At 46.4% G+C, this 12,264-nt stretch overlaps 1 protein-coding gene across 1 annotated transcript in view; it reads right to left on the bottom strand.

Moving 5' to 3' along the window:
- The window catches only part of ext1b (exostosin glycosyltransferase 1b), a 143,086-nt gene extending 131,300 nt beyond the window's left edge, over positions 1 to 11,786 (bottom strand). Inside the window, exon 1 of the mRNA XM_080787717.1 lies at positions 9,651 to 11,786. Within this exon, the coding sequence (XP_080643843.1) occupies positions 9,651 to 10,606 (956 nt within the window). The 5' untranslated portion in view covers positions 10,607 to 11,786. The remainder of the gene's footprint in view (positions 1 to 9,650) is intronic.
- Positions 11,787 to 12,264: the final 478 nt, after the last annotated feature.

Raw genomic sequence — 12,264 nt, 5'->3', positions numbered from 1 at the left:
TTATTATTGCCATGAAAAAGGGCATATGATTGCTTCTTGCCCTGCGCTCGTACGTAAAAATAATCAGAGCTCTGGGGAGCTTGCTTAAAGCTCATTTTGATTTGGCGGTGTAGCTACTCCTTTTGTTTTGACATGGCTCGTTTGCTAGCGACGTGCCTTGTGCGGCTACATGGGAGGCTACACTGATGTGCATTTGCTTATTTATTTATTTTTTCCCGTTAGTAATGTTTTGTAAGTTCTTGTGAAATTGCAGGATCTATATATATTTTTTCGTTTCGATAGGCCTATAACTTTTTTTTTGGTTACCTCCTGTCAACTGTGCCGTTGGAGGGGCGACGCACTTGACAGGGGAGAGATTGCATTTGTTGGTTTGTTTTTTCCCCTTTTTCAGTGGTTGTGTTCAACCAACTCGTTAAAGCATCCTTTCTTTTGCGCTCCGAAAGGATTGGGCTATAAAGTAGTGTTTCAGAGTATCTGTAGTTTATTCATTGTGTGGAATGCTGGCCTGTTAGTATTTTGAAACTGTATAGTTCTAACGTGAGACAGGTTATTTATTTGATAACCTTACGGACCGATATGAACAAGTTTCGTTCGTTGTAAAATTAATTCTAACGTGAGACAGGTTATTTATTTGATAACCTTACGTACCGATCTGAAAACATTTTATTGGTGGTGAAATTAATTCTAAAATGAGAAGGGTTATGTGTTAGCCTGACGTACTAAAGTGGGTTGGTTTTATATGTCGACTTTGTCCTTAAGTTGGCCAAGCATACGTGTCCACACATGAATGAATGAGGTAAAATGGGTTCTATATTGTCTCCATTTAATGGATTTTAACGTGCTTAGTTTTTTTTTCTAAATGTGTTTTGTTGCATTTTTCAAGCGCTATGTAAGCTACAGTTATTGGTCATCTCGTATTCTTCTTAGGTGTAATGTTGCAAGATTCCTCTGCAGGTTTCTTTTAAATTATATTTGCAGCTGGGGTTGCGTGCCCATAACTATAGGTATAGCCTATTCGGAAAAAATGTTTGCTCAAAAATGTGTTTTGTAGGATAAAATTAATCATATGGTCATAAATGAGAAGGAAGTTCTGGCTAGTCCTTATATTTCTGACGTACTAAGCGGGCCGCTGATGTTTGTTCTACGTTTGCCACTCTGTTTTGTTTTTCACTTGCCTTAGGGCTGTGTGTGTGTTTTGTTTTTTTTGAAAATTCTGAGCATGTTAAATGAGATGGTGTTAGGAAAGTTCTGAATGTCCCATAACCTTCCTCTGGGTTGGGGGGTGTGATGATCGGGGATCATTATATCATTATAGTGTATATTTGGGAGGATATATATGAATATTTATCAGAAGTTCTCATATTGTTCTCAACTACACAGTACTAGGGTGGGGGGAGTGGTGCCTGTGTGTGTTTTCCCTAATCATCCGCAGGTGGACTGATTCATAATTGACACCTATGAGGCTGGCCCGTCTGTCAGGGAGTGATCGGCCCTGACTGGCTGCCGGTCTAGAGTGGGAGTGCTCCTGATCATGGTTCTCCCTACTCACCTACACTATATGAGTCAGTCTGTTCCAAGAAGACAACGGAGAGACAGGCCGGAACCCTCTCTCTCCCAGCCGCCACACAGTTGTGGACTTTTGATTATAGTTATTCCTTAATTTATTCCCTTCGGAAAGGAATTCGTTTTGCTTTAGTTGTAGTATTATTTGTGTCTGTTTTGTTAGGTTTTCTTTTGAGTTTAATCTGTATTCTGTAAAACATCCGTCTTTTCCCTATTTATTCATCCATATATAAAATAAATGTTCGCATTTTGAGGCTGGTGTCCTGTCGGTCCATTCAATGTTACACTTAATTACCCCTAGACTAATTGTGTCGTAACAATAACACATTATGTTTTGTGTGTGTGTGAAACCCACACACAACTATGTAAAACTAAACTCTTAACATTTAGCGTTTCTATCTACTACCCATCCCCGGCAGGTAGTAAAGAATATGTAATCACTGCCATAACCGAGGAGAAGAAACGACACGTATAGCAGAGAATGAGCGATAGGACAGAAGAAGGGAAGAGATGAGAGTAGAAGAGAAGGGTGGCTTTACGACTTTTACTACCTCGCTCCCGTCTCTTATTAATACATTCCCACTTTCCACGACACTCCCGGGATGAGACGGCCTTTTAGTTTTTGACACCTTGTTATTCTTCACACTTTCAATTACGGGTTACTGCAAGCCTCCGGTTCGGCTTTTATTTTTATTTAATTTTACTTTATAGGCTTTTTTTTGGGGGGGGGGGGGGGGGGGGGGGGGGAGCGGGGGGGTGTTAGTATTGGCCAGCTTTTAATAAGAGGAAATGATTGCAGGGGCTGGCCCACTGCTGTTATAATGATCCCAATCGATTGTTTTGGAGGGGGGGGGGGGGGGGGGAGCTTCCCTCTCCTCACTGCGGCAGCTTAACCCAGGGGGATGCAGCTGCTGCTGGATGGATGGATGGATGCCGAATGAAGATGGATCATTCAGTACACTGCAGAAATCCTGAATGTTAATGCGACTCGGGTCGGGTCCATTTGGCTCCATTTGTACACTACCAGATTTACGGATGGATCTCTTCCTCTCATGCCCCCCCCCCCCTTCTCCATTATCTCCCTGAAGCCAGGGGCTGTTTGGCCATGGTGGTAATCTCTCCGTGTATGTGGGTCAACGAGCAGGGCTTTGCCTTCGTCACTCGGTTCAGACTGCAGGGTCATGACCTCCTCAGTACCCCCCTGCACACAAAAACACACACACACAGGCATACGCAAGCTTGTGTGTGTGTCTACACACACACACACACACACACACACACACACACACACACACCAACATACATGGACAAAAGCCTGAACCCAGGGCAGGGGGGACACTCACATGGATGGTTAAGCACCCACACACACACAGACCAAACCCACACAGACAGAGACCGACAATATGCAGAACTGAGAGGAGCAGCAGAGTTCACTGAGTCACCTGTGACATTTTTACGTTCTTGAAAAGGGATCCGAACGAAATACAGACGCTGCTCCCGCGCTTAAGTTGCGGTTAGGGTTAGGTTAGGGATAGAGGTTGTCGGTCTAATGACTGTCGGACCAATAATAGTGTCGGAACTAAGTACTGCACCCCTTGAAAAGACTATTGAATAATGACACATTTTGTTCATACATGGGGCGCAGCTCGTCACATCAGTCCCACACAGTTTTTCTAAAAAAAAAATCTAATCCTGCCAATAGCATCTATCTCTTATGCAACTGTTTTGTTGCGTCAAATAACCAGTGACTCATGTGCATGTGGCTAGTATGAACATAGATTAGAGACACTTACTGAACCTGAGAGAATGGCATGTTTTAGCCGTGTTTCTGATTAGATATGAAACACAGTTACACACAGTCACAATGCCAACCAGAAATCAAATCACCACGGAGTACACCGATAAAACCAAGGGTTGACATTTCACGCACAACAACATAAAGACTCCCTCACATTCTGCGGATAATACAAAACCACAATGGCGTTTGGAGTCACTGAAACAGCTTCACTTATTAGGTGATTAAAATGAATTAATTAATGACTTAATTAAGTAATTAAAATGTGTGCGCGTAAGAGAGAAAGGGCATGTCATGGGAAATTAGATGGATAGATATACTGATAAGATAACAACAAACTGTGGGTTTATGTCCTTCTGAGCTCAAAATCACACACACACACACACACACACACACACACACACACACTATCAAAGAGCTCTAATTAAGCTGCACCACATTCTAGCTAATTATCTTCAGGATCATTAGCATTCCCTAACATAAGCCAGTACTTTATCTAAGTGAGAACAGGCCATCATGAAATATGCATGATTTATTAATCTGACAAAGAGAAAACACAAACAACTGCAACGACTGCAGGGAGTGAGACAGTCCCCCCCACCTCCCTCCTCCTCCTCTGAACATCAGGGTAGCGGATTGGATGACAGCCCCCCCACTGTCCGCTACAAGTCTGCTGTCAGGCAACATTACTGCATTCATCCAGGTGAATGACATTCAGATAGCAATGCTGTCTTACAGGGATGCTGGTACAGTGCTGTTGTTGGTTTTGTTTGGGCCAGAATAGAATACCACCACCCAATTCTCGAAATTGTGGCGCAGCGGCGACACACAAATGTGGTCTCGTTGAGAAAGAGAGTGAGATTGGAAGTGTGGCAGGGGCCATCTCTGATCTAGCCAAATCACACCAGTGCTTCCAATTCCATATCGTTCCAAAAGGGAGAGAAGACAAATGAGGGTGAAGAGAGGAAGGGAATGACTACAAAGAGGGTTAGAGAGAGGGGAGAGAGAGACTTCCTTTATTTCTTTTCACTGACCCAAATGCTTACGAGAGGCTTTTCTCAAGTGGGAGAATTCCTGCTGATGACACAGTTGTGAACATAAACATGCAGAAGCACGGAGCTGATATCTTTTGGAAGACTGTCTCCATGCACACGCACACACACACACACACACACACTGATGCATGAATGATGTACTGGATCACTGACTATCACTTGTGCATCTTTGTCACACATCAATTCCCATGCACGCTCAAATACCCTCACTATGTTTTTCCTTCTGACTGTAACTAAATCTCCGCTTACCTCTCCCTTTGTCAACCCCCCCCCCCCCCCCCCCCCCCCCCCCAATCAATTTCTCTGCTTTCCTCTTTCAGTTCAAGTCTCCTGGGTGACCTTGAGCATTGGATGCCAGTTGTAGTGGTTAAAGTGCAACATCAATACGAGCCGACGGAGCTGGTTAAGTATTAAATGGGTGGGATGATGATGCTGCTGTCCGCTGCGATAGGCTTAACACACACACACACACACACACACACACACACACAAAGTAGAACGGAAGAGGAAATGCACAGTCAGACCTGACGGATCACTCATGGTAATAAACTGTGCATTTCAAAGTGAAGAGATGTACTCAAGCGATACATGATGACACTTTACCATTCATTCTGTGCCATCGACTACTTGCCAAGGGGATAACACTTTATACAATAGTATGCTGATTCTGCATTACTTTATAAACACACACACACACACACACACACAGGTACTAGGCTTTCTCTGACTATGCATGCCTATAATTACTGCGTAATCGCGGACGGATGGGATTGCAAGTAACAACACACCAGGAACTGACTGACTGAACACCCGGTTGAAATGAATCGGGAGTTGATTTATAGATAACAAATCTGGAGCAATTCAGAACAACATACCCCCCTCGTTAAGTGTGTGGTAACAACAAAGGGTGGTTTCTACATGACATGACATGATTTGTAATCACCCAGCCCGTATTACTTTGGAACGCTTGTGTACAGCCAAGCTACTAATAGCTGTTCTCTGTCCCCGTCTCCTCGGAGCATTGTCAACCGCTCCAAGGACTCTTTAGATAATGTATCAATGAATGGGCTCTTTCATCAATGCCTGACCATGGATGGAAAGAGAGTCAGTGACTCCAAAGCGAAGTGACTGCAACTCGGAAAATCAATTGAATGGATGTGCAAGGTCTGGATTGTTTTGTGCGTGACACACACACAAATTGAACTCATTCAACGCATGTTCATGGACATAACCCGGTATATGTATGCACAGGTGTATAACTGTCAATGTTTTATGTGTATCTGTATGCCAATGGTCATGTTGTTTGTGTGCGTGTGTAGTGTACATGATGATAGCTGTCTCTCGGTGGGTGCTGGTGGTCATACGATGTGACTGACTGATCGTGTGCAGAGAGCCAAGTAGGCCTTCAATGTCCCCTCCTGCTCTAATGCATTCCATTGGAAGGTAGTGAGGTTGGAGGGCAAGAGGCAGACGAACCCAGACAGACACGTTCAAGCTGGAGCACAAGCCACCCATGAGAGCATGTGTGAGTGAGTGTGTGATGTGACGTGCACGTGTTGATGGCTGATGACAAATAGCATGCCAGCAGCCTGCCATCCCACTCTGTCTATCCTGCAAGAGTATATATGCATTGTATGTTAACCATTTTAAAAATAGCCGATCAACAAGCTCAAACCGCGTTGCATCACAACACATTGTGAGCGTGTAGATCAGCTATTTTTTACTAATATAGGGCTTGAGTGATATATAGGGCTTGAGTGGTAAATGCATGATGAAAAGCGTCCAGGTATGTATGTATACTGTGCATGGACTCTGCCTGCCTTGTGGCAGCGTTCCTTCCTCAACCCCTAACAGCTGCTCTGACACGTGTGCGCATTCCTCACTTCCATGACGCCACGACGACGTCCCTCCAAGGCACTGCTCTCCTTCTTCTGCCTGGTGGAAATGGAGCGCTAGCGGGCTAGCTGGCTTCTCTTAGCTCAGGGAGCTACTGTAGGTTGGTGTCTCTCAAAGCACAACCCAGCAGTGGAAGGACAGTAGCAACATTTTATTAAAATAAAAAGACCAGTAAAGTTATTACTTTGAAACTGGTCCTTAAATGTATTCACTTTTTTTGGCAATGTTGCCAAATAAATCCAAATACAGTTTGTTGTCAAAACAACCAGACTAAAGGATTGTTTGAGTGGTCTAGTCAGTGAATGGGATTACATTTTGGGAGAAAAACCTACATGCTACATGAGCACAGCACACTGCATTATTTGCCTTTGAAAGAAATGTGCCCCAAGAACTCAATATGATTGATTGCATTTCAATAGATCTGTCCAGAGTCAAATTTAAGCTAGGGAAGTCAGTGCCGGCGATAGAGAAGTCAAATATTTTATTTGACATCCATCGAAACTTAAGTTAAATGACGATCAAATATCAATCCGAATATCAACAAACAAATATGCTCCTCTCATTTATTAGCCGTCATAAAGTTGGTTTCTATAAAAGTACTGAGACCGTCTATGCCAGTCAGGCTTGAGTGAGGTAAATTGACCACAATGGAACAAATCTTTGGCGCTTTTGTGACTATCCATTTGGCTTTTCTTGAAATGTACATCAACGATCAATCAATGGTTTAGCATTTGGAAATGTAATATTTGATCTAGATTGTCTTTGGAGACAGAACCAGCACAGTACAGCAGCAGGGAAGAGAGGTGTGCTATGCAGAGACAACAGGAATGTCAGATAACGGATGACACATTTCTCCAGGTGACATGGAGCCAAAGGCATCCACTGAGAGAAAGAGGGAGAGAGGGTTGGGAAAGAGACTTGGGGGAAACGACACGGGTCGATCTACAGAAAAGGATGACTAATGGACAGACATGCACATTCTTGTGAAAATTTGTCAGGATTGCTTTTTTGGCCTTTTCAGTGTGTCAGTGAAGAGCAAAGGAGTTTAAGGGTTCAATTCAAGTTCACATACTACAGTATGTGACCAGACAGAATTTGGCTAGATCTTCTTTGCACTTATTTGCCCTGTTGTAAATTTGTATCCATCTCTTTCTACATCAGGTGATCAGGTGGGTTTACTTTCCAAGTGCAACAAATATCCCTTTCTCCGATAGACGGAGAGAGAGAGAGACATACATTGTGGAGGGTCTGTTATCACATGCCTGCCTGACTTTATCCAGGATTACAGAAGGTATAGAAACCACAAGCAGATAAATGCAAATCAAACTAGCATCACTCACTGACAAGTGAACTTGGCAGCTAATCTTAAGTAATCTTGCTATGTAAACCTCACTGACAAAGCTTCCCTCTTTATTAAAAATACCAAACCTTTGACTATTGCTGTTGACTGACTCAAACATTCATTACGCCCTGACAAAACTGAGACCTGGGAAATTAGAAGTAAACGACTGTCCCTGGGGGCGCAATGGAGGGGGGGTGGGGGTTAGGGCAATAACTCATGGAAATTAAAGAGATAATTAACACATCATGACTGATATATTTTTGCTAAACACCTTCATAATTCAAACAAAATTATTACACCCGTCATGAGCTACAAAACCGTGATTATAGTTTTATAAAAGTGGGCCTTTTATAAGTGTGAATCAGTGTTACTTCATTGCAAGGTCATGACGACAGTATGGACCCTCACGGCAGTGTGGACCCTCACGGCATAGAGTAAGACAAGAGTTACGCAAACTCCGTTCACTTCATGGGGCCAGTCCAATGGCGGCTCTTCTACATAGTATATACAGTACATACAATACTTCTATTGAATGGGGACGACCCGGAAGTTTACGGAATGCATTGGAGTCTATGGGCTCGCGTGAGTACATGAACCATGTGACGTGCTGTTTTCTACCCCCTCAATATCGCAACTCTTCAATTAGATGGCTCTGCCTCACGGGTCTGTGAAGGGCTACACACACCGTCTGCAAACGCCGCGCGTCAAAACAGCCGCCACCGTTATTTTCAATGAACCTATCGCACACCGGCAGCGTCCGACGCGCGTTCACGCCTCGCCTGACGCTCCGATACGCCACCGTTCTATTTTCCAGGCGTTGCCGCGCGGCAACGCCTGTGCCGCGTCGCTGCGCACCCGGTGTGTGATGGGCTTGACACTGACTGAGGGTGTAAAAATGGAACATTGTTCAATTACACACTGGGATTTCACAGTGTAGATTCGGGTCTGTGGCCTAATCCTAATGCATGCATATCAAACGGGGGTTCGTTCAGATTTAAAAGATGGAAACCTACTGGCTAATACTGGAATATTATCACAACCGCCCAGTGTCTTGTTGTACTTGACTTTCGCTTGATGTGCGCCAAGTGTAGAGAACAAATCAAAACATGCCCGTGCATATCCTAGCCTTAGCTGCAGTGCTGCCATGAAGTGCAGTGGGTCTGAATTCCTCCACCAAGAGGAGGGGATGTCCGGGTGATTTACGCCACAACCCGGGGAGGAAATAGACTGGCAGTGGCTGGAGAGAGCTACTCGTTCACGCTTCAGAGGGAGCAAGGTTAAGGGGGGGGGGGGGGGCACAGTGAGAGAGGCTCACATTCACAACCCGTTTGAGCTCCCTGAAAAACACTTTAATGGCCCTGACACGATTTCACATCCATTCCATGTTTACACACACACACACACACACAGACGGGGTACACACACACACACACACAGCACTGTCAGACGGGGTACACACACACTGCACTAACAGACGGGGTACACACTGCACTGACAGACGGGGTACACACACACACACAGCACTGTCAGACGGGGTACACACACACACACACAGCACTGTCAGACAGGGTACACTACACACACACACACACACAACACTGTCAGACAGGGTACACTACACCCACCCACACACACACAGCACTGTCAGACGGGGTACACTACACACACACACACACACAGCACTGTCAGACGGGGTACACACATACACAGCACTGACAGACGGGGTACACACACGTGTCACCAAGAGACCCTCTGTATTTCACTGTAGACCCAGATACCACAAGCTGTCATCAAGCACACACACACACACCCCCTCCAGGAGTCCAGAGTCAGACTAGAACAGATACCACCGTTATCACAATTACAAGCCCCACACACACACACACACACACACACACACACACACACACACACATGATGCCTTTTCCCTTTCAATTTTAGAAAGGGGAATACTCTCCATTGCCAATGATTCTAACCTTTGTGTTTCCCCCCAACTTACTTGTCATACTCTGCGTTGTCCTTGTCACAGCGCGCGTCCTTGTGCTTCTGCCAGTCCTTTCCGTGCTTGCAGGTGGTGAGCAGCACCACGTCCTCGGCGTTGTGGACGTGGTACAGGGCATTCCGCGTGTCCGAGCCGATGCCCGTCAGGTAGCGCTTCCCCTTGAACACCAGCATGTACTTCCTGAACGGCGGGATGGCGTTGTACTTGAGGAAGCCCCGCTCGCCGCCCGTGCGCGGGTGCTCCTTGGAGAACAGCGGGATGGACACGTCGAACTGAGGCCTGAAGTTCTCCGTGCTGATGCTGGCCTTGGCCAGCATGGCCTGGCCGATGTCGAAGCCCAGGTCCTCCGTGTAGTCCGGCCACGTCCCCGAGTACAGGTTGAAGATGAGGTGGTTCCTGCCGTCGTTCCACAGGGGCAGGTTCTGGACCTTGGTCTTCAGGCTGTGCACGTACTGCGGGGACAGCTGGTCGCGGTCCAGCGTGTCCAGGCTCAGCACGAACAGACACGCCTGTCCCGGGTCCGAGGTGTAGAACCGGGACGCCTCGATGGTCGACAGGATGTTCTGGTAGCTCTCCGAGATCTTCTCGCCCTTCTGCTGCGGGTAAACGTAAACTTTGAAGCCGTTCTTTTTGCACGGGGCGAAGTCGAAGCAGGAGTCCATGCGGCAACGCTTGGCTTTGTAAACACTGCTGTTGACGTCCCTCTTCTGCCGCGGCGATACGTGGAGGTTGTACTCCTCGGTGTCCGGCTGGTCCCAGGGCAGGAAGGCTTGTAACGGGTCGGAGAAGTGGGGCCAGGGCTGGTTGGGCCGGTATCCGTTGCGGCTGCGGTCATGATGCCGGCTCCTGCTGCTGCTCGCCCCCGCTGGAAGTTGGACCCCTCCGAAGCAGAAGAGCAGGACTAGACACGCGCCGGCGGAGAGCAGGATTAGATAGCGTTTTTTGGCCTGCATGTGTCCGACGAACAGGGGCGCGTCGATTGCGAATGAGAAGTCTGAAGTGGCCCGAAGTTAGGCTCCTCTCTTCACCACCTCCTGCTACTCCGCTGCTCCATCCTCCGGCAGCCGACCTGAACGATCCCGAACCTGCAGCCAAAGCGTCTCCTCCACCTCGCCCCGTCTGCGTATTCCGTTCAGAGATCCAGCGATTGATCCAGAGCATGTGGGCGATTTGATATGAGTTGTCTTCCTCTCCCTCTCTTTTTTTAATAGAGTTTATTCCATTGCACAACAGTACACACACAGACACACGCACACACACAGCTTGGCTTGTATGCACAAATCAGTGCTGCCTGCCTAGGATCCACTTGAAACAATCAGATAATATGCGTTTCCCTCATTCAGGCTGTGCGATCTATTCAGGCTGTGTGATCTATTCAAATATAAAAGAAAGAAAGCGCCCGCCGGGGGTAGAGGTGTCCCGACCAGCCGTCTGCGAACTCCCCCTCCCTGTACGAGAGAGTGACGAGGGTCCCCGTGGCTCCTCCAGACGAAGAGGTATCCCACGGTTTGGATGGAAAGTGCTTAGCGCGTTGACCGGAGCGGTGGGCAGGCGGCGTACGGGAGAAGCCGTCGTTGTGGCTGGCTGCTGCCGCGGCGGCGCTCAGACCCAAACGCCCCGGAGTGAAGGTGTCCTATTCCACGCTGTTCTCCCCACCGGTGGCGTCTGGCCACTCCACGGGTCCATGAACGAGAGAAGAACGCGTCGGAACGCAGGAGGAGCGGATCAGCGGCGAAACTGTAACCTCACGAAACCCTGCATTTCTCTTCTTATTTAGAAGAATCTCCCGATAGTAGACCATGATCATACATACGCGCAAAAATAAAACAATCTCATCGGTGAAAATGGGACCCCGGAGCGAACAAACTTAACTGGTCGCACAGCGCACTCGTTCGCAACCAGCCTCCGACACTTTACAGTTACAATGTGCGAGTTCCACGACACACGCAAAATGTTCAAAAAAGACCAGATTCCTTGATCCTAGTGTCCAATTACCGAATGCTCAGTTGTTCCGATTGTTAGCCTGTAACATTCCAATCCCGACACGACGGCAGCTGACGTGACGTCCCATCGGTGCGAAATGGTCTCTTCCTATTGGTTCATCGGTGGGGCCGGAAAGGGCGGTGCTTCAGAATGCACCCATTCATAGCCAGAGCACTGTGCAGTGCATAATGAACACAGAACTTAGACCTTACTTGGAACTGTGCCAGTCAGTACATCCATTTGAAAGAATATTGCTATTTTTACACATTCAATATGCTGGATATTTATTGATTGTTATGTTTTGCAGGCAAACACACAGTAGGAAATCCAATGCTTTTAACAGCACTGGTACTGCACTTCTACAGACATTGTAACGGCTTCATCTACAGTAGTATGTATAGTACTGGTTTGTTTTATGTTATAATAATAATAATAATAATAATACAAATTTGAAATAATTTCGCATTTAAAAAAAAGTTCATACAAAATGACTGATTGAAATGTGCTTTCTTTGTAATGGACACGTATGCTTTTCAAACCAAACTTCCAGTTGAAGAAAGAAAATTGATGAACTTAAAATAACTTTCCTCCAGGGAAAAAAAATAGAATTACGAAAATTAGGTCAACG

The sequence above is a fragment of the Protomyctophum bolini genome, assembly GCF_963924005.1.
Source record: "Protomyctophum bolini genome assembly, chromosome: 17".
In the NCBI taxonomy this organism is placed as follows: domain Eukaryota; kingdom Metazoa; phylum Chordata; class Actinopteri; order Myctophiformes; family Myctophidae; genus Protomyctophum; species Protomyctophum bolini.
The sequence above is the reverse complement of the archived record's forward strand: the minus strand, read 5'-3'. Positions and strand labels throughout refer to the sequence as shown.